Source organism: Melanerpes formicivorus, unplaced genomic scaffold (assembly GCF_026170545.1).
Source record: "Melanerpes formicivorus ecotype bairdi unplaced genomic scaffold, bMelFor1.0.p_v2 SCAF_211, whole genome shotgun sequence".
NCBI classification, from domain to species: Eukaryota; Metazoa; Chordata; class Aves; order Piciformes; family Picidae; genus Melanerpes; species Melanerpes formicivorus.
In genome coordinates, this window is record NW_027142563.1 from 279,081 (window position 1) to 306,096 (window position 27,016).

Consider the following 27,016-nt stretch of genomic DNA (forward strand, 5'->3'; position numbering starts at 1 on the left):
GGAGGAGGAAGCTCAGGAGGCAGAGGTGGGCTGTGCTGGCACACTGCAGCCACCCACCCAAGCTGGGGCTTGTTCCTTATCAGATCCCAGGTCAGCATTTGGATGTCACCTCCTTTGGGTGTCACTGAGCCAAAGTGAAGCAGTCAGAGGAGTTCAACACTCCATGAACTCCCCTCACTACAGGAAGGACATTGAGGTGCTGGAGTGTGTCCAGAGAAGGGCATCCAAGCTGGGGTTGTTTAGTCTGGGGGAAAAAAAAGGAGGCTCAGGGAGAGACCTTCTGGCTCTCTGCAGCTCCCTGAAAGGAGGTTGCAGTGAGGTGGGGGTTGGGCTCTTCTCCTTAGTCTCAGGTGATAGAAGGAGAGGAGATGGCCTGAAACTGTGCCAGGGGAGGCTGAGGCTGGAGATGAGGGAAAATTCCTTTGCTGCAAGAGTGGTCAGGGACTGGAACAGGCTGCCTGGGGAGGTGGTGGAGTCCCCAGCCCTGGAGGTGTTCAAGAAATGTGTGGCCATGGCACTTAGGGATGTGGTTTAGTGGCCATGGTGGGGTTGGGTTGATGGTTGGATGATCTGAGAGGTCTTTTCCAGTCTTAATGACTCTGTGGAATCCATACCAAATCCATCAGAGCTGCCCATGGCATGGCCACACTCCCCCTTCTAGCTGCACCAAGGGGCTTGAGTGGGCAAGGAAGGTGATTTGAAACTGCAAGAAACCCTGCCTGCTGGCATCTGATGATCTTTAAGGTCCCTTCCAAGCCAGCCCATCCCAAGCCCTGTGAGGAGAGGCTGAGGGAGCTGGGGTTGCTTAGCCTGGAGAAGAGGAGGCTCAGGGGAGACCTTCTTGCTCTCTGCAACTCCCTGAAGGGAGGTTGTAGCCAGGTGGGGGTTGGTCTCTTCTCCCAGGCAAGCAGCACCAGAACAAGAGGACACAGTCTCAAGCTGTGCCAGGGAGGTTTAGGCTGGAGGTGAGGAGAAAGTTCTCCCCAGAGAGAGTTGTTAGCCATTGGGATGTGCTGCCCAGGGAGGTGGTGGAGTCCCCATCCCTGGAGGTGTTCAAGAGGGGCTTGGATGTGGCACTTGGAGCCATGGTTTAGTAGTCAGGAGGTGTTGGGGTGACTGGTTGGACCTGATGATGTCTGAGGTCTTTTCCAGCCTGGCTGATTCCATGCTTCCAGGGTTCTACGCACTCAGCAGGATCTGTGTGAGCCGAGGCCGTGCCGCCGGCCCGGGCGCCGTTGCCGTTGGCTTTCCTCTCCCTGCTCCGGGCTTGGCAAAGGGCCACCAGCAAACAGGGAAACCTTTCTTTCCAGAGGAATCTGCCTTCACCCAGCCACATTTGCATAGGGCAGGGGAGGAGTCAGGCAGCTCCAAGCCACCTCCTGTGCAGGCTCCTCACCCCGGGGGGATGCTTGCACGGCTCAGCCCCTTCCTGCCCCCTCCCGTGAGTCCTTCCCTGCCTGGGCTTCCCTTTTGTGTGTGAGCGTGTTGCAGAAATATTTGGAGGGTGACTGCTCTTCCTACAGACACTTGCAAACTTGGATGCAGATGTGAAACCCTCCCTTAGTCGCTGGGACTCTCCTCTTTCCCGGACTGCTCGACCCCAGGACGTTGGTTTTCCGACGTCCTCCATGCGAGAGGCTGAAGCAGGGAGGAGGTGATTCATGTGCGTGAAATCTTGGCCGTGCCTGAAGGCAGAGGTGTGACTGAGAGTTCAGAGAACCACAGGCTGGTTTTGGGTGGGAAGGGACCTTAAAGATCATCTAGTACCAACCCCCCACCCCGACCACGAGCAGGGACACTGCCCACCAGCCCAGGTTGTTCAAGGTCTCACCCAGCCTCGTCTTGGACACCTCCCTGGGCAGCCTGTGCCAGTCTCTCACCACCCTCACTCTAAAGAATTTCTTCCTCATCTCCAGTCTCAGTCTCCCCTCTTCCAGCACACAGCCATTGGCTCAAAGCCTCATCCTGGCACTCCCAGCCCTTGTCCAAAGTCCCTCCCCAGCTCTTCTGGAGCCCCTTCAGGTGCTGGAAGGCTGCTCCGAGGTCTCCCTGGAGCCTTCTCTTCGCCAGGCTGAACAGCTCCAACTCTCCCAGCCTCGCCCCACAGGGGAGGTTCTGCAGCCCTCTGATCATCTTGGTGGCCTCCTCTGAGCCCTCTCCACGAGCTCCAGATCCTTCTTGTGCTGGGGGCCCCAGAGCTGGAGGCAGTGCTGCAGGTGGGGGCTGAGCAGAGCAGAGCAGAGGGGCAGAATCCCCTCCCTGTGCTGCTGCTCTCCCTGCCCTGGCTGCAGCTCAGCACTCAGCTGGCTCTGGGCTGCCAGGGACCATTGCTGGCTCCTGGGGAGCTTGTCACCAGCTGACATCCCCAGGTCCTTCTCCTCAAGGCTGCTCTCCAGCCATTCTCTGCCCAGCCTCTGTGTTTGGGATTGCTCCAACCCAGGTGAGGCTGTGCTGTGCACACTGCAGTCCCACCGTGGAAGAGTGAAGCTGGAGGGCTGGCTAACAGGCTGGTTGTTTTGTGAATGCCCTAAAATCATGTCAGAGCACTTCAGGCTCTTGTGGGAGGCAGGGCAGGGGAAAGCAGCTAAAGGTAAGGACAAGTCCTGTTGATCCATCCGAAGCCAGGTGGTTCGGTGCCAAAAACTACAGTGGGGCTGTTTGTGCTCGAGGTCTGCTGGTGAGACCACCCCAGTAGAGCACAAGGGAGGAAGGAGCAACTGCAAAACCAGGTTGGGATGGATTTGGGAGTCCATGGGAAGGAACTGGCTGTGGCAGGAGGAGGGGCTGAGGATTTGAAAGCACTGGAGTGGCACTGAGCAGGTCACAGCTCTTCTTCACCCATCACAAAAACCAGTCAGACCCAGTGCTGCCACTGGGGAGCTTGGGAAGGGCCTGAGGGAGCCAAAGCCTTCCCAAGGGCTCCAGGGACCTGGGCTTAGGGCTGTGCTGCAAAAAGGCACCACAGCCCCCCTGGCTGTCACCTAAGGAAAGCCACTGGGGTGGGGCAGGCATGCTGGGGAGCTGTGTTGCACCCAACAACTGGGGGGCTGACAAATGGTGAGGGCTTAAAAAGGGGAGAGGTCCTGCCCTGGATCTCTACCAACCCTTTCATGGATCACCTTCCCCATCTCCACCCATCCAAAGAAAAGGTGAATTTGACTCCAAAAAAAAAAAGGATGAAGATTGAGCTGGTTTGCTTTGTCCTGGACCAGGCTAAGGGCACACAAATGCTGCTGCTGCACCTTCTATGAGGACAGGCTGAGAGAGTTGGGCTTGTGCAGTCTGGAGAAGAGAAGGCTCTGAGGAGACCTAATTGTGTCCTTCCAGCATCTGAAGGGGGCTGCAAGAAAGCTGGGGAGGGACTTTTGAGGGTGTCAGGGAGGGATAGGACTGGGGGGATGGAGCAAAGCTAGAAATGGGTAGGTTCAGATTGGATGTGAGGAAGAAGTTGTTCCCCAGGAGGGTGGTGAGAGCCTGGCACAGGTTGCCCAGGGAGGTGGTGGAAGTCTCCTGCCTGGAGGTGTTTGCAGCCAGGCTGGATGTGGCTGTGAGCAACCTGCTGCAGTGTGAGGTGTCCCTGGCCATGGCAGGGGGGTTGGAGCTGGCTGAGCCTTGAGGTCCCTTCCAACCCTGACAATTCCATGATTCTACACTCCCAGACCACCCTTTTTGCCCATTCTGTACTTCTGAAGCAGATCATGAGGGGTTTGGACATTTAGGGCCTGTAGCTCTCCCCTGGGTTGAAGCAGAGCAAGGTGCAGCTCTTGGATACCATGCTGCTGAAAAACTCTTTCCAGTGCACTGCTTCCTCCTCAGGCTGCCCTGGCCACAGCACCAGAGAATCAGTTGGAAAAGGCTTCCATGCTCATCCAGTCCAACCATCGACCCACCACCACCATGGCCACCAAACCATGTCCCCAGGTGCCATGGCCACACCTTTGTTGGACACCCCCAGGGATGGGGACTCCACCACTGCCCAGGCAGCCTCCCACGGGCTCCTGCTGCTGGCTGCAGGGCTGAGCCCCTTTCTGGGCAGCATTTCCTTCCCTCAGAGGCTGTTCCCTGGAAGTGGGACGGTCCCAGGCCTGTGTGAGGAGGCAGCTCCTCCAGCTGGCCCCACACCCCCACATCCAGCTGGGACTAGATGTGCCTTTGACTGCCTTTTTCCAGCTGCAGTGGTTGCTCACACCAAGCCCAGACACCAGGCTGCTGAAATCATCTTCCCATTCTACCCCAGCTCGGCCCCAGCGGGAGCACCAGGGGAAGGAGAGGTGGGTTTGGGGCTGCTTCTCCTCTTTGTCACCCCTCTGCCAGGCAGGAGGATGCTGGCCACGGCCAAGGGGGACGTCCCGGGAGGGGACACCCGTGGGTCCCACGCTGGCGTGCGACGCGCTGGGCTGGCAGGTTGCTCCTGGGGCTGCTCACACGGCAGGGCTGATCCTCGGAGGTGCTTCCAGCAAGCCCTGCCGGAAAACTTTTCCTCGCTCTATTTTTAACCAGGGAATTAATGAATCGAGGCAGCAAAGCCCAGGAGCTCCCTCTGCTGCCGGCCCAGCAGGGACCGGCATCGGGCTGGAGCGACCTGCCGGCAGGGTCAGCCCGGCTGCGCGGCTCCCGACGGGGGCTGATGCTGCTCTTCAACACGACGGCAACGGCAGAGACTTTATCCCGGGCATCACTGGCCAGGAGCTAGCGAAAAGGCTGATTTAATGTCCCCTACTCCTCCCCTTCTCCTCTGCCCTGTGAGGCCGCAGCTGGAGTGCTGGCTCCAGTGCTGGGCTCAACAGAGACAGGGAACTGCTGGAGAGAGTCCAGGGGAGGCTGCAGAGATGCTGAGGGGCCTGGAGCAGCTCTGTGAGGAGCATAGAACAATTTGAGCATAGAATCAATAAGGTTGGAAGAGACCTCAAAGATCATCAAGTCCAACCTGTTGCAAAGGCTGAGAGCCCTGGGGCTGAGAGCCTGCAGAAGAGCAGCCCCAGAAGGGAGCTGAGCAATGCTGATCAATATCTAAAGGGAGGGAGGCAAGAGGCTGGGGCCAGACTCTGCTGAGTGGTGCCCAGGGACAGCACAAGGGGCAGTGGGCACAGACTGGAAGCCAGGAGGTTTCATCTGAGCAGGAGGAGAATGTTGTTTGTTGTGAGGGTGCTGGGACTGTGCCCAAGAGGTGTGCAAAAGAGTTGGTTCATTTCTTCCTCATCCAAAGAGATTTTAGATAAGGTTTGGGGATCAGTCTCTGTGCCCAGATGGGTTTGGGCACCACCATCCTGGGGGACTATTGGGTGCTGGAAGAATCACCATATGTTAGGGCTTGGAAGGAACCTCCAGACATCATCCAGTCCAAGCCCCCTGCCAGAGCAGGATCACCCAGGGCAGGTCACACAGCAACACAGCCAGGTGGGTCTTGAACATCTCCAGAGAAGGAGACTCCACAACCTCTCTGGGCAGCCTGCTCCAGGGCAAAAGCAGCCCCACACCAAAGAAGTGTCTCCTCATGCTGAGGTGGAACCTCCTGTGCTCCAGCTTGTACCTGCTGCTCCTTGTCCTGGATACCTCCACAAAGAGCCTGCCCTCTTCATCCTGACAGCCACCCCTCAGATATTGACAGACATTGAGCAGATCCCCTCCCAGCCTCCTCTTCTCCAGGCTAAACAGCCCCAGCCAGAAGCCAGAAGAAAGTGTGGAAGCCCCTGAGGCCAGAGGCAGTTCTGGTGGGCGACTCAGATTCCTTCTGGAGCAGAGTCCAGATGTGAGGGAGGGCTCCAACAGAAGCAAAGCAGAGTCCAGCTACTAGTGAAAAGAAGCCTGAAAGGGCTTCTAAACCTCACAGCAGAGGGGACAAGGCAAGTGTGGAAGGTCCCACAGGGGGTAGGGGATTTATCTAACAGGGTAGGGGGGGGGAGAAGACAAAACAGCCCCAAAAGGGCTGGGCTCAACACTGGTACACTCTGTAGGAAACCATGAGTAACTATGTCAACAGCTAAAGCCTACTCTCATCTGGAAAGATCCCAGCAGGCAAGAGCAGGGAGTGTGTCCTGTGGCAGCAAAGCTGAATGACTCACCTACAGCAGTGGTTACCAGGGAGCTGTTTACACACTGCTTTGTGACTGAAGAGAGACAATAAGAGAGAGAAGAAAAAAAAACACCAAAACCCCGAAGAACTCACCCCAAAAATGAAGTAAATAGGAGGAGGTTGCTCAAGCTGGCAGCAGGGAGAGGAATAACTCAGCAGGGCCAAAGAGGTTTTCAGGAGGGAGGCCAAAGGGCTCAGGGAGGAACCCACCAAGCTGCTACCCCCTGGCAAAAAACCCAACCCCAACTGCCTGTCCTGCTGCCAGGTTGGTGGAAGGGGGCAGGAAGGGCACTGGGGTGGGGGTTGAAAGGATTTGGGGAGAATCATGAGGAATAACCTCAAAGGCTGCATCCAGTTGTGGTGTCCCCAGCATAAGGACACAGAGCTGTTGGAGCACATCCAGAGGAGGCCACAAAGGTCTTCCAAGGGTCGCAGCACCTCTGCTGTGAGGACAGGCTGAGGGAGCTGGGGGGAGCCAGGGGAGGGTCAGGCTGGATGTTAGGAAGGAGTTCTTCCCAGCAAGAGAGATTGGCCATTGGGATGTGCTGCCCAGGGAGGTGGTGGAGTCCCCATCCCTGGAGGTGCTTAGGAGGAGCCTGGATGAAGCACTTGGTGCCATGGTTTAGTTGATGAGATGGTTTTGGGTGATAGGTTGGACTGGATGATCTCTCAGGTCTTTTCCAACCTGGTTAATTCTGTAAAGAAGCCACAAGAGAAGATGTTGTGCTGGACCTTGTCCCTCTCCACCAAGGAGGGGCTGGTGAGTGATATGAAACTCAAGGCCAGCCATGAAATGGCAGAGTTTAACATCACAGAATGGCCTGGACTGGAAGGGACCTCTGAGGTCACCTCATCCAACCCCCCTCTGCAGTAAGGGTATCAAAGAGGATGCAAAGCTGCCTCCCAATAGCTGAAGGGATCCTACAGGAAGGCTGCAGAGGGACTTTTCATCAGGGTGTCTAGAGAGAGGACAAGGGGGAGAGTAGGTTCAGACTGGATCTTAGGGGGAAGCTCTTCAGTATGAGGGTGGTGAGACTCTGGAACAGCTTGTCCAGGGAGGTTGTGGCTGCCTCCTCCCTGGGGGTGTTTAAGGCCAGGTTGGATGAGGCCTTGAGCAGCTGAGAGGCATCCTTGCCCATGGAGGGGAGGTGGAAGTAGATGATCCCTGTGGTGCCTTCCAACCTGAGGATTCTATAACAGGACCAGAAAACTCAGCTCCTGAGCCGAACAAGCTGCTCCCACCCCTACAGCCTGGGATTCACAGGGGTGAGAAAGAGCTGAAGAGCATCAGGGTGGCTCCTGGTCAGCCCTGAAGCTGTGTGAAATGTGCAGCAAGCAGGTGGGGGGTGAGAGAATCTGGCATTAATGGTCATTAATTGGGAAAGTCATAAATTAACAGTTTGGGAGGGAAAATCAATAACAAAGGACAATGAAGCTGCTGAAGGGTCTGGGGAAGAGGGCTGGGGAGGAGCAGCTGAGGGAGCTGGGGGTGCTTAGTCTGGAGAAGAGGAGGCTGAGGGGAGACCTCATTGCTCTCTACAGCTCCCTGAAAGGAGGCTGCAGTGAGGTGGGGGTCTCAGGTGATAGAAGGAGAGGAAATGGCCTGAAATTGTGCCAGGGGAGGGTTAGGTTGGAGAGGAGGAACAATATCTTTGCTGCAGGAGTGGTCAGGGATTGGCAGAGGCTGCCCAGGGAGGTGGTGGAGTCCCCAGCCCTGGAGGTGCTCAAAACACATGCAGACATGGCACCTGGGGACATGGGTTCAGGCCCATGGCGGGGGGTGTTGAGTTGAAGCTTGGCCTCCATGATCTTAAAGTTCACTTCCAGCCAAAGCAGCTCTAGGATTCCACACTTCTGCTCAGGGCTGTCCCTGCCCTGCTCAGGCTCTGCTCCCTGAGGTGATGGAAGGAAAGGAAATGGTTGGACACAATGATCTTAGAGGTCTTTTCCAAGCAAAACAATCCTATGAGATTGAAGCAGCAGGAAGCAGCACAGCATGTCCCCAGTGCCAGCTGCCCCCAGCAAGGCTGGGAAGGAAGTGGAGTGGTGCTCAGCAGAGGCAGGCAGGCAAGCAGGGCCCCGGGCGAGCTCTGCGGGCCAGCCCCGCCGCCATCGGGCACTCAGAAATAGCCTTCCCTCGCCCTCTGCCCTGCCCCTGCTGTATCAGGGTGGTGAGGAGGCTCCTGGTTGGCCATGGCTCTGCAGGCTAGGAAGGGACCCAAGCTCCCAAAGTGGGGCTGTTGGTATGGAAAGGCAGGAGGGAAGCGAGAAATTCCTTCCTGCCAGGAGCGCTGGCAGCGGCGCCGGGGCTGGCCAACCTCCACCCTCCCCTCTGCCTTTGCTCTCCTCAAAGGTCACTCTCCCTTAGGCACTGCAGCTTTTTGTTTAGGAAATACCAGCTGGGATGTCCTGTTCTGGGTGAGCAGGGCTGACCCTGGCCCCTGCCAAGCAGCTACAATAGACCTTTCCCTGCAGCACTCCAGGCCTGGCTGGTGGCCAAGCAGATCTGTGGAAGGAAAGACAGCCAGGCTCCAAGTGTCCTCCTGAGCACAGTCAGCATCCCCTCTTCACCCTCCAGCTGGCTCTGCCCAGGGGCAAGGGGTAGCACGTGGGGAAGGGGAGATGTTTCCTTTCATTCTCTGCAACTCCCTGAAGGGAGGTTGGAGCCAGGTGGGGGTTGGAGGCAGATGGGGGTTGGTCTCTTCTCCCAAGGAACAAGTGACAGGATGGGAGGAAATGGCCTCAAGTTGCACCAGGGGGAGGTTTAGGTTGGACATGAGGAACAATTTCTTCCCCAAAAAGGTTGTCAAGGCCTGGCCCAGGCTGCCCAGGGCAGTGGTGGAGTCCCCACGTGGTGCTGAGGGCCATGGTTTGGTGGTGACCTGGCAGTGCTGGGCTAAGGGTCAGACTGAAAGGTCTTTTCCAACCAGAACAGTTCTGTTCCTGTGACAGCACAGCAGAAATCCTGTCTGGGACTTCCTATTGTCAGTGCTTTGAAGCAGCAGCTAAATGCTTTCCCTGCCATTCCAGCAATGGCATCTTGGGAGGTTAGGTCCCAGGGAACAGGACAGTGTGACACTGGTGGCTGCCAGCTCACAGTCCCCAGACTAGGGAGGTGCAGCAGCAGCATTTGTGTGCACTTAACCTGGTGGATTCCCCAGCCCTGAGGGATGGGTTTGGGCATGGGCATGGGAGAATAGGGTGAAGAATGGGATAGAGGTCATAGAATTGTTTGGGCTGGAAAAAGCCTCTAAGATCATTTGAGTCCAACCATCCACCCAGCACCACCATGGCCACTAAGCCATGCCCCCAGGTGCCATGGCTCAGGTTTCCTGAACACCTCCAGGGCTGGGGACTCCACCACCTCCCTGGGCAGCCTCTGCCAATCCCTGACCACTCTTGCAGCAAAGACATTCTTCCTCATCTCCAACCTAACCCTCCCCTGGCACAATTTCAGGCCATTGCCTCCCCTTCTGCCCACTGATACTAGGGAGAAGAGCAATGGAGCAGCTCACCCCCAGGATACACAGCAAGGGTGAGGCTTTGTGCACCCAAACCAACAGCACCTGTTAGGAAGAAGTTCTTCATAGAAAGAGAGATTGGCCATTGGGATGTGCTGCCCAGGGAGGTGGTGGAGTCACCATCCCTGGAGGTGTTTAGGAAGAGACTGGATGGGGTCCTTGGTGCCATGGTTTCATTGATCAGATGGTGTTGGGCGATAGGTTGGACTTGATCTCGAAGATCTCTTCCAACCTGGGTAATTCTCTTCTATTCTTTCTGCCCCCAGTCTGGCAAGCAAGCTCCCCCCTGGCCCCAGACACAGTCATAGAATCAACAAGGTTAGAAAAGACCTCAGAGATCATTCGGTCCAACCTGCCACCCAACACCTCCTGACTACTAAACCATGGCTCCAAGGGACACATCCAATCCCCTCTTGAACACCTCCAGGGATGGGGACTCCACCACCTCCCTGGGCAGCACATCCCAAGGGCCAACAACTCTCTCTGGGAAGAACTTTCTCCTCACCTCCACCCCTGGCAGAGCTTGAGACTGTGTCCCCTAATGTACCTTAATGAGTCCAAGGACTCTGCCTGTGCCACGAGGATGATTTCAAGCCCCCCTTCCAGCTGCCCTTGCAACACCTGAGGTGGACTTTAGCCATCTCAGAGCAAACAGTGGTTGGTTATTATTGCTCCTGGGAGCATTTCTGCCTCTGGAAATTCAGCCACCACCCAGGTCTTGGGTGGGGACCACCATTACATAGCTGAACCCTCCAGACCCAGGCTCAGTGTGAATTCCTGAGGCTTGTGGAACACCACCACCAACAACAACAACAGCAACAACAACAAAAAGAGCACATTCAGGGACTTTCTCCTGCAACTCCCCCTTCCTGCTGCACAGGAAACCCCAGCAGCCAGCAGCAGAGAAATCAAACCAGCCTCACACCCAAGTGGAGCAGAGATAAGGAATTTGGTTCTGATCCACAGAGCAGAGGAATGCAACAAAGGATCAGCTCCTCAGCAAGCCAAAAGGCTGAGAGTGCTTGCCAAGGGGCTAAAAATAAGCCAGAGGAGGCTATATTTAAAAGCACCAAGGGATAAATGCCTCTCTGCCCCTGCTGAAAGGGAAAGGTGACTCCCAGAAAAGCACTCTCCCCTGTCCCAGCCGTTTGGGTGGGAGCTTTGGCAGCAGGGGAAGGAACATGAAGTGCAAAATAGCACAGAATCACAGAGTTTCAGGGGCTGGAAGGGACCTCCAGAGCTCATCCAGTCCAACTCCCACCTGCCAGAGCAGGAGCACCTAGAGCAGGTCACACAGGAACACATCCAGGTGGGGTTTGAGTATCTCCAGTGGGGGAGACTCCACAACCCCCCTGGGCAGCCTGCTCCAGGGCTCTGGCACCCTCACAAAGTTTTCCCTCCTGTGTCCATGGCACTTCCTCTGCCTCAGCTTCCACCACTGCCCCTTGTGCTGGCATTGGGCATCCCCCAGCAGAGCCTGGCTCCAGCCTCTGGGCACTCACCCTGCACAGCTTTAGCAACAGCAATGAGGTCACCTCTCAGGCTCCTCCTCTCCAAGCTACAGAGCCCTCAGCTCCCTCAGGCTCTCCTCCTAAGGAAGATGTTCCACTGCCTGCAGCATCTTTGTAGCTCTGTGCTGGACTCTCTCAAGCAGTTCCCTGAGCTCCTTCCTGACCTGAGGGGCCCAGCACTGGACACAATACTCCAGATGCAGCCTCACCAAGGCAGAGCAGAGGGGGAGGAGAACCTCTCTCAACCTACTACATTCCAAGATGTTTTCAAGCAATCACCTCATGGCTGAAGCTGTGCTGCTGTCAGTGCCACCCCCATGATGGCAGCCAGCAAACTGGGGGCTTGCTGGCCAGCAGCTGAGGATTTCCCCATCCATGGCACTGGGTGCTGCTCTCAGGAGTCCCCACCTGGCTGCAGGACCACCTTCAGTTCAGTCCCCAACTCATCTGGCTTGGTTGTCTTCATTCCTTAGAGATAAATCACCTGCCCCATGCAAGTGGGGATGAGGAGTAACCACTGTGGGGTGGCACAAGAACCTGTGGCATGGCACAAGCATCTGTGGCAGGGAGCTAGGGAGCTGGGCACAGGGTCTCACCAAGGGCCCTCCGGAAGGAGCCTCTTGGCCACTCCAGGTGAGCTTTAGAGTGTCAATTGTCTTCATTCCTTAGAAATGAATCATCTTCCCCATGCAAGTGAGGGTGAGGAGTAACCACTGTGGGGTGGCACAAGCATCTGTGGCAGCTCTGCTGGGAGCCAGCCATGGAGCTGGGCACAGGGTCTCAGCCAGGGTCCTTGGGAAAGAGCCTCTTGGCCACTCCAGGTGAGCTTTAGAGTGTCAGTTGTCTTCATTCCTTAGAGATAAATCATCTTCCCCATGCAAGTGGGGATGAGGAGTAACCACTGTGGGGTGGCACAAGCACCTGTGGCAGTGAGCCAGGGAGCTGGGCACAGGGTCTCACCAAGGGCCCTCGGGAAGGAGCTTCTTGGCCACTCCAGGTGAGCTTTAGAGTGTCAATTGTCTTCATTCCTTAGACATTAATCATCTTCCCCATGCAAGTGAGGGTGAGGAGTAACCACTGTGGGGTGGCACAAGCATCTGTGGCATGGCACAAGGATCTGTGGCAGTGAGCCATGGAGCTGGGCACAGGGTCTCACCCAGGGCCCTTGGGAAGGAGTCTCTTGGCCATTCCAGGTGAGCTCCAGAGTGTCAGTTGTCTTCATTCCTTAGACATTAATCATCTTCCCCATGCAAGTGAGGGTGAGGAGTAACCACTGTGGGGTGGCACAAGCATCTGTGGCATGGCACAAGCATCTATGGCAGCAAGCCAGGGAGCTGGGCACAGGATCTCACCCAGAGTCCTTGGGAAGGAGCCTCTTGGCCACTCCAGGTGAGCTTTAGAGTGTCAGAGGTCTTCATTCCTTAGAAATGAATCATCTTCCCCATGCAAGTGGGGATGAGGAGTAACCACTGTGGGGTGGCACAAGCATCTGTGGCAGCGAGCCAGGGAGCTGGGCACAGGGTCTCACCCAGAGTCCTTGGGAAGGAGCCTCTTGGCTACTCCAGGTGAGTGTCAGTTCCCTCAGCTCCTAATGATGACCCCTCCCAACAGGCCCAACAGAGAAGTGTTTGCATGGGGGACACTGTCCAGGCCCCCTGGGTGACAGGATTGAAGCAGAGCTTGCTGAAGAGCAGGGCTCAAGCTGCCAGGCAGCCCCTGTGAGGACTACAGCCCGGGGAGCTGGTGCAGCCCTGCAGCACAAGAAGGGACCACTGGTCTGGTTAAACAAAAGCCTTCTTTTAATGGCAAGAGTTTATAAATACATATTTACAACAGGGAGGTTATTAATCCACAGAGTTGAACAGAAGGACAGCTCCCATGTATTGCTAGAGGACAGGGGAGAGAAGATCTTGTCACCAGCCTTCACCACACCCCCAGAGAAACCTCCCCCCTGGGAAAGCAGAGCCTGCCTGGGACACAGCTATGTGACAAGCAGGAGCTGACCCCCCACACACACACAGCTCCTCACACCAAACAAGCCACTTGCTGCCCTCCAAGTGAATGCTGTCAGCAGTTCATGGTGCTGCAAAAGGCTCTTTCCCAGCCCAGGGGAGCGCGGCTGGAGGACAGCACGTGGATTTGAGAAGCATGAACCTCTGTCAGGCCTGTCCCCTGGGAGCAGGAGGAGGAGGAAAGTGCAGATCACCCCATCCTGCAGACCACCCCCACTGAAGACAGAGAAAAGCCTGTGGCACCAAACTGCACAGCACCCACCTGAGGGCAGCTGCCATCCCCTGAGCAGCAGCAGCAGCAGCCAAGGGCTGCTCTTGGAGTCACCCTGAAGCTGTGTCTGCAACCCTACTCCTAACCTGCTTTTCCCCCATGCTGCACTCTCCAGACACAGACACACAGGTAAAAGAGGTTATAAGATGTTACTGAGGCCTCCAGGAGCACTTCAGATCAACCAAAGAGCAGAGCTGCTCAGGAGTCACTTTCTGGGTGCCAGGAGACATCAATCATCCTCCCTCTGAGCCAACAGCAACACTGCCTGCAGCCCTCCTCCAGGGCCACCACCTCAGGGCTGTCCACATCACAGGCTGGGAGATGCAGAGCCCCAGGAGTGCTGCCCAAACTCTGCAACAGGGGCAGCAAGGACCTCCCAGCAGAGCCAAGCACAGCAGCAGCCCCAGGCAGCACTCCTGGGGGCAGCAGCTGCTGGAGGAGCTGCAGGCTGGCAGAAAGGTTGGCTTGTGCCTGGTGGTCCTGAGGAAAGCACAGCAGCAGCCTCAAGCAGCACTCCTGGGGGCAGCAGCTGCTGGAGGAGCTGCAGGAGCTGCTGGCTGGCAGAAAGGGTTGGGTTCTGCCTGGTGGTCCTGAAGAAAGCACAGCAGCAGCCTCAAGCAGCACTCCTGGGGGCAGCAGCTGCTGGAGGAGCCGCAGGAGCTGCTGGCTGGCAGAAGGCTTGGCTTGTGCCTGGTGGCCCTGAAGAAAGGCTGCCCAGCAATTCCCTCTGAACCCACCCAGCACTTCCAAACCTGGAGGAAGAGCCAGCTAGAAGCTCCTTTCATTTCAACTGCAGACAAATCAATTCTAGTTAAATCAACCTAAAGGGGGGGAAAAAACCCAACCCAAAGGACAGAAAACATAGAGCTGCTAAGGGAAAACTGAAGCTGCCATGAGGGATCACCTGAAGTCTCCAACAGTTTATTTACTTCCTTCAATTCACACCTCAGCTCTGCAGCTCACAGAGTCTAAAGGTCACAGCAACACTCTCTGCTGTTCACTCATCAGAGTCCAGCCTGGGTTGAGGCTTCCACCATGCTCAGGATGCTGGTTGGTCCTCTTTAGCCACAGCCTGCAGAAAGGCAAAAGAGAAAAGAAGAGAAGGAGTAGAGGGCAATGGGAATCTCCTCAATGCTAAAGGGTGGGGAGCATGAGGCTGGGGCCAGACTCTGCTCAGTGGTGCCCAGGGACAGCACTGAGAGAGGTGGTGCACAGGGGCTTCCCCATGAGCCAGCAGTGTGCCCTTGGGGACAAGAAGGCCAAAGGCCTCCTGGGGTGCATGAAGAAGAGCTGCCAGCAAGTCAGGAGGGGACCTCTTCCCCCTCTAACTCTGCTCTACTGAGGCCTCTTCTGGAGTCCTGGGGCCAGTTCTGGGCTCCCCCAGTTCCAGAGAGACAGAGAACTGCTGGAGAGAGTCCAGGGGAGGCTGCAGAGCTGCTGAGGGGCCTGGAGCAGCTCTGGGAGGACCAAAGGCTGAGAGCCCTGGGGCTGAGAGCCTGCAGAAGAACAGCCCCAGAGGGCAGCTGAGCAATGCTCAGCAAGAGCTAAAGGAGCTGTGGGGGGCAAGAGGCTGGGGCCAGACTCTGCTCAGTGGTGCCCAGGGACAGCACAAGGGGCAGTGGGCACAGACTGGAAGCCAGGAGGTTCCATGTGAGCAGGAGGAGAAAGTTGTTTGTTGTGAGGGTGCTGGAGGCCTGGAGCAGGCTGCCCAGAGAGGTTGTGGAGTCTCCTGGTGTGGAGAGCTTCCAAGGCCAGCTGGGCACTGTGCTCCTGGGCAAGCTGCTGTGGGTGCCCTGCAGGAGCAGGGGCTTGGACTGGGTGATCTCCAGGAGGTCCCTTCCAACCCCACCATGCTGGGGTTCCAGGATGTGACCCACTGGCAGGACTCTGGGGCAAGACATTGCTTTCTGCCAGAGGCTGAGCCTTGCCTGGACCTCTGGTTAAGCACAGCAGTGCTGAAAGCATTGGGAAGTGCAAGCAGCTATAGAAGAGGACAATCCCAGCACAGGCTGCCCAGAAAGGTTTCTCAGTGAGCTGCTGTCACCCTGATCAGAGGAACTCCACCAAACACAGGGGAACCTGTGGCAGCCACACCACCTGGCCCCAGAGCTGCCTGTGGAGCACAGCCAGGAAACCTGCTACAAGCAGAGGTGAAGTCATAGCCTGCAAGTGCAACAGGGGATGGTTGTGCTGCAGGGACCTATGGACAGAAGAAAACCCAACACTGGGGCAGAAAAGCACCTCAGGAAGAGCTGACTGGAAGTGAGACAGAATTCAAAAGGCAGCAGCAGCCCAGCACAACATCCCTCCAGATGCAGGGAGAAGAGAAGGCTCAGAGGAGGCCTTCCAATATCTGAAGTGGGCTCCCAGAAAGCTGGGGAGGGACTTCTGAGGGTGTCAGGGAGTGATAGGACTGGGGGGGATGGAGCAAAACTAGAAATGGAGAGATTGAGATTGAGATTGGATGTGAGGAAGAAGTTGCTCCCCAGGAGGGTGGTGAGAGCCTGGCACAGGTTGCCCAGGGAGGTGGTGGAAGCCTCCTGCCTGGAGGTGTTTGCAGCCAGGCTGGATGTGGCTGTGAGCAACCTGCTGCAGTGTGAGGTGTCCCTGCCCATGGCAGGGGGGTTGGGACTGGCTGAGCCTTGAGGTCCCTTCCAACCCTGACAGTTCTGTGATTCTCTGGTGCTGTGGCCAGCACAGCCTGAGCAGGCAGCAGTGCACTGGGAAGAGCTTTTTCACCAGCATGGTATCCAAGAGCTGCAGCTTGGCCACGATCATTTCCCTGTCACCACTTGCACTGTGGGCCTTATTTCATAGAGTAGAATCACAGAATCAACCAGGTTGGAAAAGACCTCAGAGATCATCAAGTCCAACCTGTCACCCAATACCTAACACCTCCTGACAACTAAACCATGGCTCCAAGTGCCACATCTAAGCCTTTTGTGAACACCTCCGGGGATGGGGACTCCACCACCTCCCTGGGCAGCACATCCCAATGGCTAACAACTCTCTCTGGGAAGAACTTTCTCCTCACCTCCAGCCTAAACCTCCCCTGGCACAGCTTGAGACTGTGTCCTCTTGTTCTGGTGCTGCTTGCCTGGGAGCAGAGACCAACCCCCAGCTGTCCCACACACCAGGCAGATCCCAGCAGCTCCTGTGGCAGCTGTCCCTGGCACCAGCAAGTACAAGCTCAAGAGGTGCTGCAAATTGAACCTGAAGCCAATATCTGGAAGTGGCTCTGATAAAGAGGGCTCAACTCAGCAAAGCAGCAAGCTGGGAAGGTTCCCTCTGCAGAGCTACACAGAAAAGGTTTTCTTCTGCCTTTCTCTTCATGGCCCAGGTGGGAAGGGAAGTGGTGGAGAGAAGGAAGCATGACCAGAGGCTTTCCAAAGCCCTGGAGACCTTACCTGCCTCAGGAACTGCTTCCCCAGGTAGCTGGTGGCCATGCTGGTCAAGTTCTTTCTGCTGCCCACTTTGCACCTGATGTAACCATAAAGGTTGGCTCCCTGAAGCACCACTCCCATCACAACCACTGCCTGAGACAGAGGACAACACAGTCAGTGACTGACACCACCTTGCCTGCAAGAGAAGGGGGACCTGAACTGGAGGAGTCCACACTCACCAGCCACTTGACTTTGAAAGAGAAGAGGGCACTGAAGGCAAAGATCACCCAGATCATAGGACAGGAAATCAAACCCAACCAGAAGATTCTGGACTCTGCTTCTGATGAGGTTTTGCTCCCCTAAAGGAAAAAACAGAAAGGAAATGGAGATGAAGAGGCTGCTCCATGGTACAGCTCACACTGTCCTTTACCCCTGCACTGAGTTTAAGGACACAGACTGAACCCAGGAGGCTCCATCTGAGCAGGAGGAGAAAGTTCTTCGTTGTTGGGACCTCTTCCCCCTCTAACTCTGCTCTACTGAGGCCTATTCTGGAGTCCTGGGGCCAGTTCTGGGCTCCCCAGTTCAGGAGTGACAGAGAAATCCTGGAGAGAGTCCAGGGGAGGCTGCAAAGCTGCTGAGGGGCCTGGAGCAGCTCTGGGAGGAGCAAAGGCTGAGAGCCCTGGGGCTGAGAGCCTGCAGAAGAGCAGCCCCAGAGGGGAGCTGAGCAATGCTCAGCAAGAGCTAAAGGAGCTGTGGGGGGCAAGAGGCTGGGGCCAGACTCTGCTCAGTGGTGCCCAGGGACAGCACAAGGGGCAGTGAGCACAGACTGGAAGCCAGGAGGTTCCATGTGAGCAGGAGGAGAAAGTTGTTTGTTGTGAGGGTGCTGGAGGCCTGGAGCAGGCTGCCCAGAGAGGTTGTGGAGTCTCCTGGTGTGGAGAGCTTCCAAGGCCAGCTGGGCACTGTGCTGCTGGGCAAGCTGCTGTGGGTGCCCTGCTGGAGCAGAGGTTTGGACTGGATGATCTCCAGAGGTCCTCTCCAACCCCACCAGGCTGGGATGCTGTGATCAACAAGCCCCCTGGGTTTTGCCTCCACACAAGTGGAGCACAATCACAGAATCAACCAGGTTGGAAAAGACCTCAGAGCTCATCAAGTCCAACCTACCACCTAATGCCTAACACCTCCTGACAACTGAACCATGGCTCCAAGTGCCACATCCAAGCCTTCTGTGAACACCTCCAGGGACAGGGACTCCACCACCTCCCTGGGCAGCACATCCCAAGGGCCAATTACTCTTTCTGGGAAGAACTTTCTCCTCCCCTCCATCTAAACCTCCCCTGGCACAGCTTGAGACTGTGCTTTCAAGGTCAATTTCTACATCACAAAGTGTTGTTCTGCACCGGAGAAGTTTCCTTTTAAAGGGACCCTGTGGTCAATTTCCTATCAGGCAAGAGCACCAAACCCTCTTGGAAAGCTTGGGGTTAGCAAGGTTCAGTCTGGGAAACAGGACACTTACAGCAGGGTTGAGCTACAGGAGCCTGGGAGCAGCCCCAAGGGTCATGTCATGTTTCCTCCCTCCAAAGCACTGCACAACCAGAACTCCAGGCAGAGGTCAATACTGACACCCTTAGCACCCAGGCAGGGTGGCTTTCACCTTGCACACACAGAGGTCTGACTCTCAGCACCCTGCTGATTTCATAGAGCAGAATGATGGAAGGGACCTCAGAGGTCATCTACTCCAGCCCCCTGCCATGGGCAGGGACAGCTCTCAACTAGACTTGGCTGCTCAAGAACTCCTCCAGCCTGGCCTTGAACACCCCCAGAGAGGAGGCAGCCACAGCCTCCCTGGGCAGCCTGTGCCAGTGTCTCACCACCCCTGTACTGAAGGACTTCTTCCTAAGCTCCAGCCTAACCCTGCTCTCCCTCTCTCAGCTTAAAACTATTCCCCCTTGTCCTTCTGAACAGTCCCCCTGCAGCCTTCCTGCAGGATCCCTTCAGGCACTGGAAGGCAGCCCCAGAGTCTTCTCTTCCCCAGGCTGACCAAGCCCAGCTCCCTCAACCTATGCTCACAGCAGAGGTGTGCCAGCCCTTGGATCATCTTTGTGGCCTCCTCACTGCAAGAGCTCTCAGAAGATGCCAAGCAAGGACTTACTTCTTCCTCTAACAGCTAAAGGACCTGGACTGGGTTAGCAACTTGTGAGACCTCCAAAGCTCATCCAGCCCAACCCCCCTGCACTCAGCAGGGACAGCCCCAGCTAGACCTGGTTGCCTTGGGCCTCACCAAGCCATAACCCTGAATTATCTCCAGGGATGGAGCCTCAACCACCTCCCAGGGCAGCCTGTGTCAGTGTTCCACCACCCTCATGGGGAAGAGCTTCTTTCTGACATCCAATCTCAATCTGCTCTGCTCTACTTTGAAGCCACTGCCCCTGGGCCTATCCCTGCAGGCCTTTGCAAACAGTCTCTCTCCATCACTCCTGTAGCTCCCTTCAGGTACTGGCAGGCTGCTATTAGGTCTCCCTGGAGCCTTCTCTTCTCCAGGCTGAACAGCCCCAGCTCCCTCAGCCTGTTCTCATGGCAGAGCTGCTCCAACCCCCTGATCATTTTCCTGGCCCTCCTCTGGAGCCTCTCCATCAGCTCCATGTCCTTCCTGTACTGAGGGCTCCAGCCCTGCACACAGCACTGCAGGTGAGGTCTCCCAGGAGTGGCAGAATCCCCACCCTGGCTCTGCAGCTGGAAGCTGCATCATGCAAATCAAGAGTCAGTGCTAATTACCAGGGGGGTCACAAACCAGAGACAATGAGAGGACTTTAAAAACACCCTCCAGGAAGTTACCTTTCTAGCTTCAAACACCCAGTGGCTCCTCCCATCATCATCCACCTGGTTCCACCAGCGAAGGCCAACCATCAACCTGCCTGTGACGTTCTGGAAGAGAAGCAAAGCAGCAAGCTTGAGCCCTGCCACTGAAAGAAGAGGAAACCAGCTGGCAAAGTCCAGCCCTTTGAGGCTGGGTGTGGTGCTGCACATTTGCCCCACCTTGGGCAGGAGGAGATTTCAAGGCTCTTAGGTCCACAGCAATCTATTTGATGATGTGTTCAGATCACAGCATCACCGAGGTTGGAAGAGGCCTCAAAGATCATCCAGTCCAACCTGGCACCACAGACCTCATGGCTAAACCATGGCTCCAAGTGCCACATCCAATCCCCTCTTGAACACCTCCAGGGATGGGGACTCCACCACCTCCCTGGGCAGCACATCCCAATGGCTAACAACTCTCTCTGTGAAGAACTTTCTCCTCACCTCCAGCCTAAACCTCCCCTGGCACAGCTTGAGACTGTATCCTCTTGTTCTGGTGCTGCTTGCCTGGGAGAAGAGACCAACCCCCACCTGGCTACAACCTCCCTTCAGGGAGTTGGAGAGAGCAAGAAGGTCTCCCCTGAGCCTCCTCTTCTCCAGGCTAAGCAACCCCAGCTCCCTCAGCCTCTCCTCACAGGGCTGTGCTCCAGACCCCTCCCCAGCCTCCTTGCCCTTCTCTGGACACCTTCAAGTCTCTCAATGTCCTTCTTAAACTGAGGGGCCCAGAACTGGACACAGGACTCAAGGTGTGGCCTAAGCAGTGCTGAGCACAGGGCACAATGACCTCCCTGCTCCTGCTGGCCACACTATTCCTGATGCAGGCCAGGATGCCCTTGGCCTTCTTGGCCCCCTGGGCACACTGCTGGCTCATGTTCAGGCAGCTGTCAATCAGCACCCCCAGGTCCCTCTCTGTTTGGCTGCTCTCAGCCACTCTGACCCCAGCCTGTAGCTCTCCATGGGGTTGCTGTGGCCAAATGCCATCCTGTTGTTGAATGCCATCCTGTTGGCCTCTGCCCATCTGCCCAGCCTGGCAAGATCCCTCTGCAGAGCCCTTCTGCCCTCTGACTGACCAACATCTGCTCCCAGCTTGGGGTCATCTGCAAATTTGCTGATGATGGACTCAGTGCCCTCATCCAGATCATCAACAAAGATATTGAACAGGCTGGGGCCCAGCACTGACCCCTGGGGCACACCACTGGTGCCTGGCTGCCAGCTGGCTGTGGCACCATTCACCACCACTCTCTGGGCTCAGCCTCCAGCCAGTTCCTAGCCCAGCTCAGAGTGCTGCTGTCCAAGCCAGGGGCTGGATGATCTGAAAGGTGCCTTCCAACTCAAAACCATTCTAGGAATCTACAACTCATCCAGTTCCAACCCCCCCTGCCATGCCAGCGTCACCTCCCACAAGCCCAGCTTGCTCAAGGCTTCATCCAGCCTGGCCTGAAACACCTCCAGGGAGGGAGCATCCACAGCCTCCCTGGACACCTTTCATCCCTCCACTGATCTCCAAGAAGCAAGCAGGTACAGAGACATTTAGGAGGTCTTATTTCATACAACTCTGCAACACACCACAGCACCTGAGGGCAATTCTGTGTGCAAGGCATAAAGACCTGACCTGAACATCTCTCCTATGAAGAAAGACTGAGAGAAATAGGTCTGCTTGGTCTCAAGAAGGCTGAGAGGGGATCTTATCAATGTTTATAAATACCTGAGGGGTTAATGCCAAGATGAAGATGCCAGGCTCTTACTGGTGGTGCCCAGTAGCAGGACAAGGAGCAGCGGCTACAGGTTTGAACACATGAAGTTTCACCTCAGTATGTTGAAGGTGCTGGAGCCCTGGAACAGGCTACCCAGAGAGGTTGTGGAGAGTCCTCCTCTGGAGAGACTCCAAACCCACCTGGATGTGCTCCTGTGTGCCCTGCCCTGGGTGATCCTGCTCTGGCAGGGGGGGTTGGACTCAAATCTCCAGGGGTCCCTTCCAACCCCTAACATCCTGGGATTCTTTGGTGTGACTACCACTGCTCAGCTGCTCTTACACAGCAAGATGAAGACAACAAGGAGCCCAAGAGGAACTTACCTTCACAGTCCAGAAGTCACAGGAGAGGAGGAGGATGATTGTCACCATGCAGGCAATGAAGCTGCTGGTTAGGAGCTCACAGAGCAGGTAGACGACGATGGCACTGACCCGGAAGAACAGGTGGAAGAACGACGCCACTGGGTGCCTGGAAGGGAGCACAGCACAGACACAGCCCCTTCAGACAAGGCTGAGGGCACCTGCAGACAAAGGACACTGCCAAGGGACCTGCCACCAACTCACAGCACCCCAGCGTGGCCCCAGTGTGCAAGGACAGCTGGAAACAGCAGCAGCACACTGACTACAGCAGAAGTGCACTGATGGCATGGCATGGCATGGCATGGCATGGCATGGAGAATAGAATAGAATAGAATAGAATAGAATAGAATAGAATAGAATAGAATAGAATAGAATAGAATAGAATAGAATAGAATAGAATAGAATAGAATAGAATAGAATAGAATAGAATAGAATAGAATAGAATAGAATAGACCAGGTTGGAAGAGACCTCAGAGATCATCAAGTCCAACCTATCACCCAACCCCATCTGATCAACTAAACCATGGTTCCCATTGCCTCATCCAGGTTCCTCTTAAACACCTCCAGGGATGGGGACTCCACCACCTCCCTGGGCATCACATTCCAATGGCCAATCTCTCAGTCTGGGAAGAACTTCTTCCTAACATCCAGCCTGAACCTCCCCTGGCACAGCTTCAGACTCTGTCCTCTTGTTCTGCTGCTGGTTGCCTGGGAGAAGAGACCAACCCCCACCTGGCTACAGCCTCCCTTCAGGGAGTTGGGGAGAGCAAGAAGGTCTCCCCTGAGCCTCCTCTTCTCCAGGCTAAGCAACCCCAGCTCCCTCAGCCTCTCCTCACAGGGCTGTGCTCCAGACCCCTCCCCAGCCTTGTTGCCCTTCTCTGGACACCTTCCAGCATCTCAACATCTTTCCTAAACTGAGGAGCCCAGAACTGGACACAGGACTCAAGGTGTGGCCTAACCAGTGCTGAGCACAGGGCACAATGACCTCCCTGCTCCTGCTGGCCACACTGTTCCTGATGCAGGCCAGGATGCCCTTGGCCTTCTTGGCCCCCTGGGCACACTGCTGACTCATGTTCAGCTGCTGTCCACCAGGACCCCCAGGTCCCTTTCTGCCTGGCTGCTCTCAGCCACTCATGATTCATCAGGGAACTCTCTCTCTCTGTGGCCACTGACCTGATTTTTGACTTTTTGGATCTCCTGGACACATCATCATCTGCATCAAAGAGAGACACATCTTCAATGTCATCACTGCTGTCCTGAAGTGGCAAACAGACACAGAGGGTTACAACCAACCTGCCTTCATCCCTTGAAGGGGGACACTTTTGGTTACCCTGTGGTGCCAAGGTGTCACCTTTAGGGTACTGAGAGGAATGTCAAGGTTTAACCACACACAAAACAAAAAGTACAGCACAGAGTGCTTTGAGTGAGGTGTCCCTGCCCATGGCAGAGGGGTTGGAACTGGATGATCCTTGAGGTCCCTTCCATGACTCTGTGATTTGTTCTTTGTGACAACCACATAAACACAGTGTGGCTCCAGGGCCCCTTTCTGCACCCAGGCAATTAACTTCCCACCTACATCTGGTGTCCTTTATTCTTCATTCCTCTCACTACCTCTTGTAACAAAGCTGCTCCTGTGTCTGACCAGGTTTGTACCCAATCCTCCTGCATTCCACTGAATAAACTGCTAACAGAACTGCCATTGATGATTTTGACAGACCCCGCAGAAACAGAACATCACCAGCACAAGACAGGCTGAGTGCTCTCACCCAAAAATCATTTGCATAGAATCCCAGACTGGTTTGGCTTTGAAATGGCTTTTAAAGCTCATCCAGTCCAACCCCCCTGCAGCCAGCAGGGACATCCCCAACTAGAGCAGGTTGCTCACAGCCCCAGATAACCTGATCCAGAGGCTCTCCCACCTCTCTGGGCAACCTGGGACAGCATCTCACCACCCTCAGAGTTCAACATTTCTTCCTTCTCCCCAGTCCAAACCTCCCTCTTGGAGTTTCAAACCACCCCCCTTTGTCCTGTCACAAGAGGCCCTGCTCAAAAGTCTGTCCCCAGCTTTCTCATTGGTTCCTTTACGTTCTGAAAGGCCACCAGGTCTCCCTGAATGAACGACCTCAACTCTCTCAGCCTGGCCTCACAGCAGAGGGCTTCCAGCCCTGCCAGCACTGCTGTGGCCTCCTCTGCCCTCGCACCAGCAGGTCCCTGTCTGTGCTGAGGACTCCAGAGCTGCCCCAGCACTGCAGCTGGGGTCTCAGCAGAGTACAGGAGAGAGGCAGAATGCCCTCCCTGCCCCTGCTGCCCACACAGCTGGGGATCAGCCCCGGGCAGGCTGGGGCTGGGCTGCGATCGCTCCTCTTCCCCTAGCGCTACCCCAACGGCTCTCAGCCGGCACACGTAAGCGAGGCGTTAACGGAACAACAGCAGTCCCGCTGGCAGCGCAGCCAGGCGAGCCGCAAGCCCATGCCAGCACAGAGCACCTGTCTCTCCCGTCCCCCCAGTGCCCAACCCCGGTCGCTGCAGCCCCCGACCCGGCCCCAGGCCCGGCCCGGCCGCCCCTCACCTGCCGGAGCATGGTGGGAGCCGCTGACTTCCGCCTGCCGCTTACGTCACCGCCAATGGCCAATCACGGCTCGCTCCGTCCGCACGGTCCCTCCCCCTGCGCATGCGTACTGGCGGCTCGCAGCGCTAGACGTGGCCACCCGCTCCCCCCACCCCGCCTCGCTGACGTCACGGGGGCGTGGCGTGGGGCGGGCCCGAGGGGCGGGGCCGGGCAGGGGAGCCCGGGCTGGGGCTCAGCTGCGCTGGCGTCCTGCCGCGCTGGGGTCCCGCAGGTCCGAGGACGTGGGCAGGGGCTGGGGGTCCCGCAGCGCTGGGAGCCGGCCGGGATCGCGGGCTGGGGGTCCCGCAGCGCTGGGAGCCGGCCGGGATCGCGGGCTGGGTGTCTCGCAGCGCTGGGAGCCGGCCGGGATCGCCTGGATCACAGAATCAGAATCGTTTGGGTTGAAAGACACCTTCAGCGTCATGGAGTGTAGCCCTAACCCAGCACTGTCAGGGCACCGTCAACCCATGGCCCTCAGCACCACAGCTACACAGCTCTGAAACCCCTCCAGGGATGGGGACTCCACCACCGCCCTGGGCAGGCTGAGACAGGGCTTGACAACCCTCTTGAGGAAGAAACCGTTCCTCGCGTCCAACCTAAACATCAGCTTAAGGACAATATGAACCACTCCGTGCCTCCTGCCTTTTATCTGCTCACTGGACTCAGTGTCCCATTGCAACCCAAAGCTGTCCCTCTCCCTGGCTACTCAAGGCAAGCTTTTACAGGGGAGTCAGTGGTGGTGGTGTCCACACAGGTGATGTGTCTGGAGCACAGCCCTGTGAGGAGAGGCTGAGGGAGCTGGGGTTGCTTAGCCTGGAGAAGAGGAGGCTCAGGGGAGACCTTCTTGCTCTCTCCAACTCCCTGAAGGGAGGTTGTAGCCAGGTGGGGGTTGGGCTCTGCTCCCAGGCACCCAGCACCAGAACAAGAGGACACAGACTCAAGCTGTGCCAGGGAAGTTTAGGCTGGAGGTGAGGAGAAAGTTCTTCCCAGCAAGAGAGATTGGCCATTGGGATGTGCTGCCCAGGGAGGTGGTGGAGTCACCATCCCTGGAGGTGTTTAGGAAGAGCCTGGATGAGGCACTTAGTGCCATGGTTTAGTTGATCAGATGGTGTTGGGTGATAGGTTGGTTTTGATGATATCTCAGGTCTTTTCCAACCTGGTTAATGCTATCCTATTTTACCCTATCCTATCCTATCCAAATGAGCTACCCATAGTTACCTTCAGAAGTGACTCCACAGCTTGCATATGACATCTTCCCACAGGTCAATTCCCTTCCAATGCATCTCTGATGCCCAGCTCCCACCTTTGCCCCTGCTGTGCTCAGCTAAAGCCTATCATAGGAGAACTGGGTCCAGCTCTGCCCTGGTGGGTGGCTTCACACACCTCTGCTGGCCCTAGCATCTTGCCAGTGCCTGAGCACCCGTACTTACAGGAGATGCTGATTCATCGATTCCAGAGAGGGAGACAATGCTCTAATTCTCCTCACCTCGGCAGGACTAAAAACACATCAGCCTTTCCATGATGTTCTTCCATCAGGCTTCCTCTAGTGCCTTTTTTTTGGCTTCCCCCAGGGGGTCGTGCCAAAGGGCCTCTGGCTGCGGCCACGCCGGGCTCACTCTTGATTTCTTGTAGGCAAGTGCCATCCTGTGGCTGAATGTGAAATCCCTGCTGCTGCCTGCCGGCTCCTCTTGGGCAAAGCCACCTCGGATAACTGTAACCCCCCTGTCCCATAGCAGAGATCATAGTATCACAGTATCAGCCAGGGTTGGAAGGGACCACAAGGATCATCTAGTTCCAACCCCCCTGCCATGGGCAGGGACACCCCACACTAGATCAGGCTGCCCAGAGCCTCATCCAGCCTGGTCCTAAACACCTCCAGTGCTGGGGCCTCAACCACCTCCCTGGACAACCCATTCCAGGGCTTCACCACTCTCATGGGGAAGAACTTCCTCCACACGTCCAGCCTGAATCTCCCCACCTCCAGCTTCATTCCATTCCCCCTAGTCCTATCACTACCTGAGATCCTGAGCAGTCCCTCCCCAGCCTTCCTGTAGCCCCCTTCAGATACTGGGAGGCCACAATGAGGTCACCTCGGAGCCTTCTCTTCTCCAGACTGAACAGCCCCAACTCCTTCAGTCTGTCCTCACAGGAGAGGTGCTCCAGCCCTCTGCTCATCCTCCTGGCCCTTCTCTGGACACCTTCCAGCACCTCCACATCCCTCTTGTAATAGGGGCTCCAGAACTGGAGGCAGTACTCCAGGTGGGGTCTCAGCAGAGCTGAGCAGAGGGGGAGGATCACCTCCCTTGCCCTGCTGGCCACACTTCTCCTGCTGCAGCCCAGGATCTGATTGGCTTTCTGGGCTGCAAGTGCACACTGAGAGCTCCTGTTGAGCTTTTTGTCCACCAGCACCCCCAAGTCTCTCTCCTCAGGGCTGCTTTCCAGCCAGTCACTGCCCAGATGTGCTGCAATAAGGCCATTGCCAACCTCCCAGCCTCCCTCATCCTCAGCGTGCCTGGCCCTTCAGCAGCACATCTGGACTGCATCTGCATGGGTTTGACACAGAGAGCTTTTATTACCTGCTTGTTATTATTCATTGGAGGATAAGTGTTGATGTTTCTCACTGTTAGCAAGGTTTGGCTTAATCAAAGGATTTGGAAGGTGAAGGTGACATTAA

General features: G+C 56.3%; 1 protein-coding gene across 1 annotated transcript; it reads right to left on the minus strand.

Moving 5' to 3' along the window:
* Window positions 1–12,886: 12,886 nt before the first annotated feature.
* On the minus strand, window positions 12,887–24,358 carry LOC137457930 (Golgi apparatus membrane protein TVP23 homolog B-like). Its single transcript, XM_068169680.1, has 7 exons — window positions 24,304–24,358; window positions 22,908–22,990; window positions 21,699–21,843; window positions 19,604–19,693; window positions 17,011–17,130; window positions 16,796–16,924; window positions 12,887–14,460 (listed from the first exon to the last, which is right to left on the minus strand). The coding sequence occupies exons 1-7, from the start codon at window positions 24,313–24,315 to the stop codon at window positions 14,428–14,430; spliced, it is 612 nt and encodes a 203-aa protein (XP_068025781.1). The 5' UTR covers window positions 24,316–24,358; the 3' UTR covers window positions 12,887–14,427.
* Window positions 24,359–27,016: the final 2,658 nt, after the last annotated feature.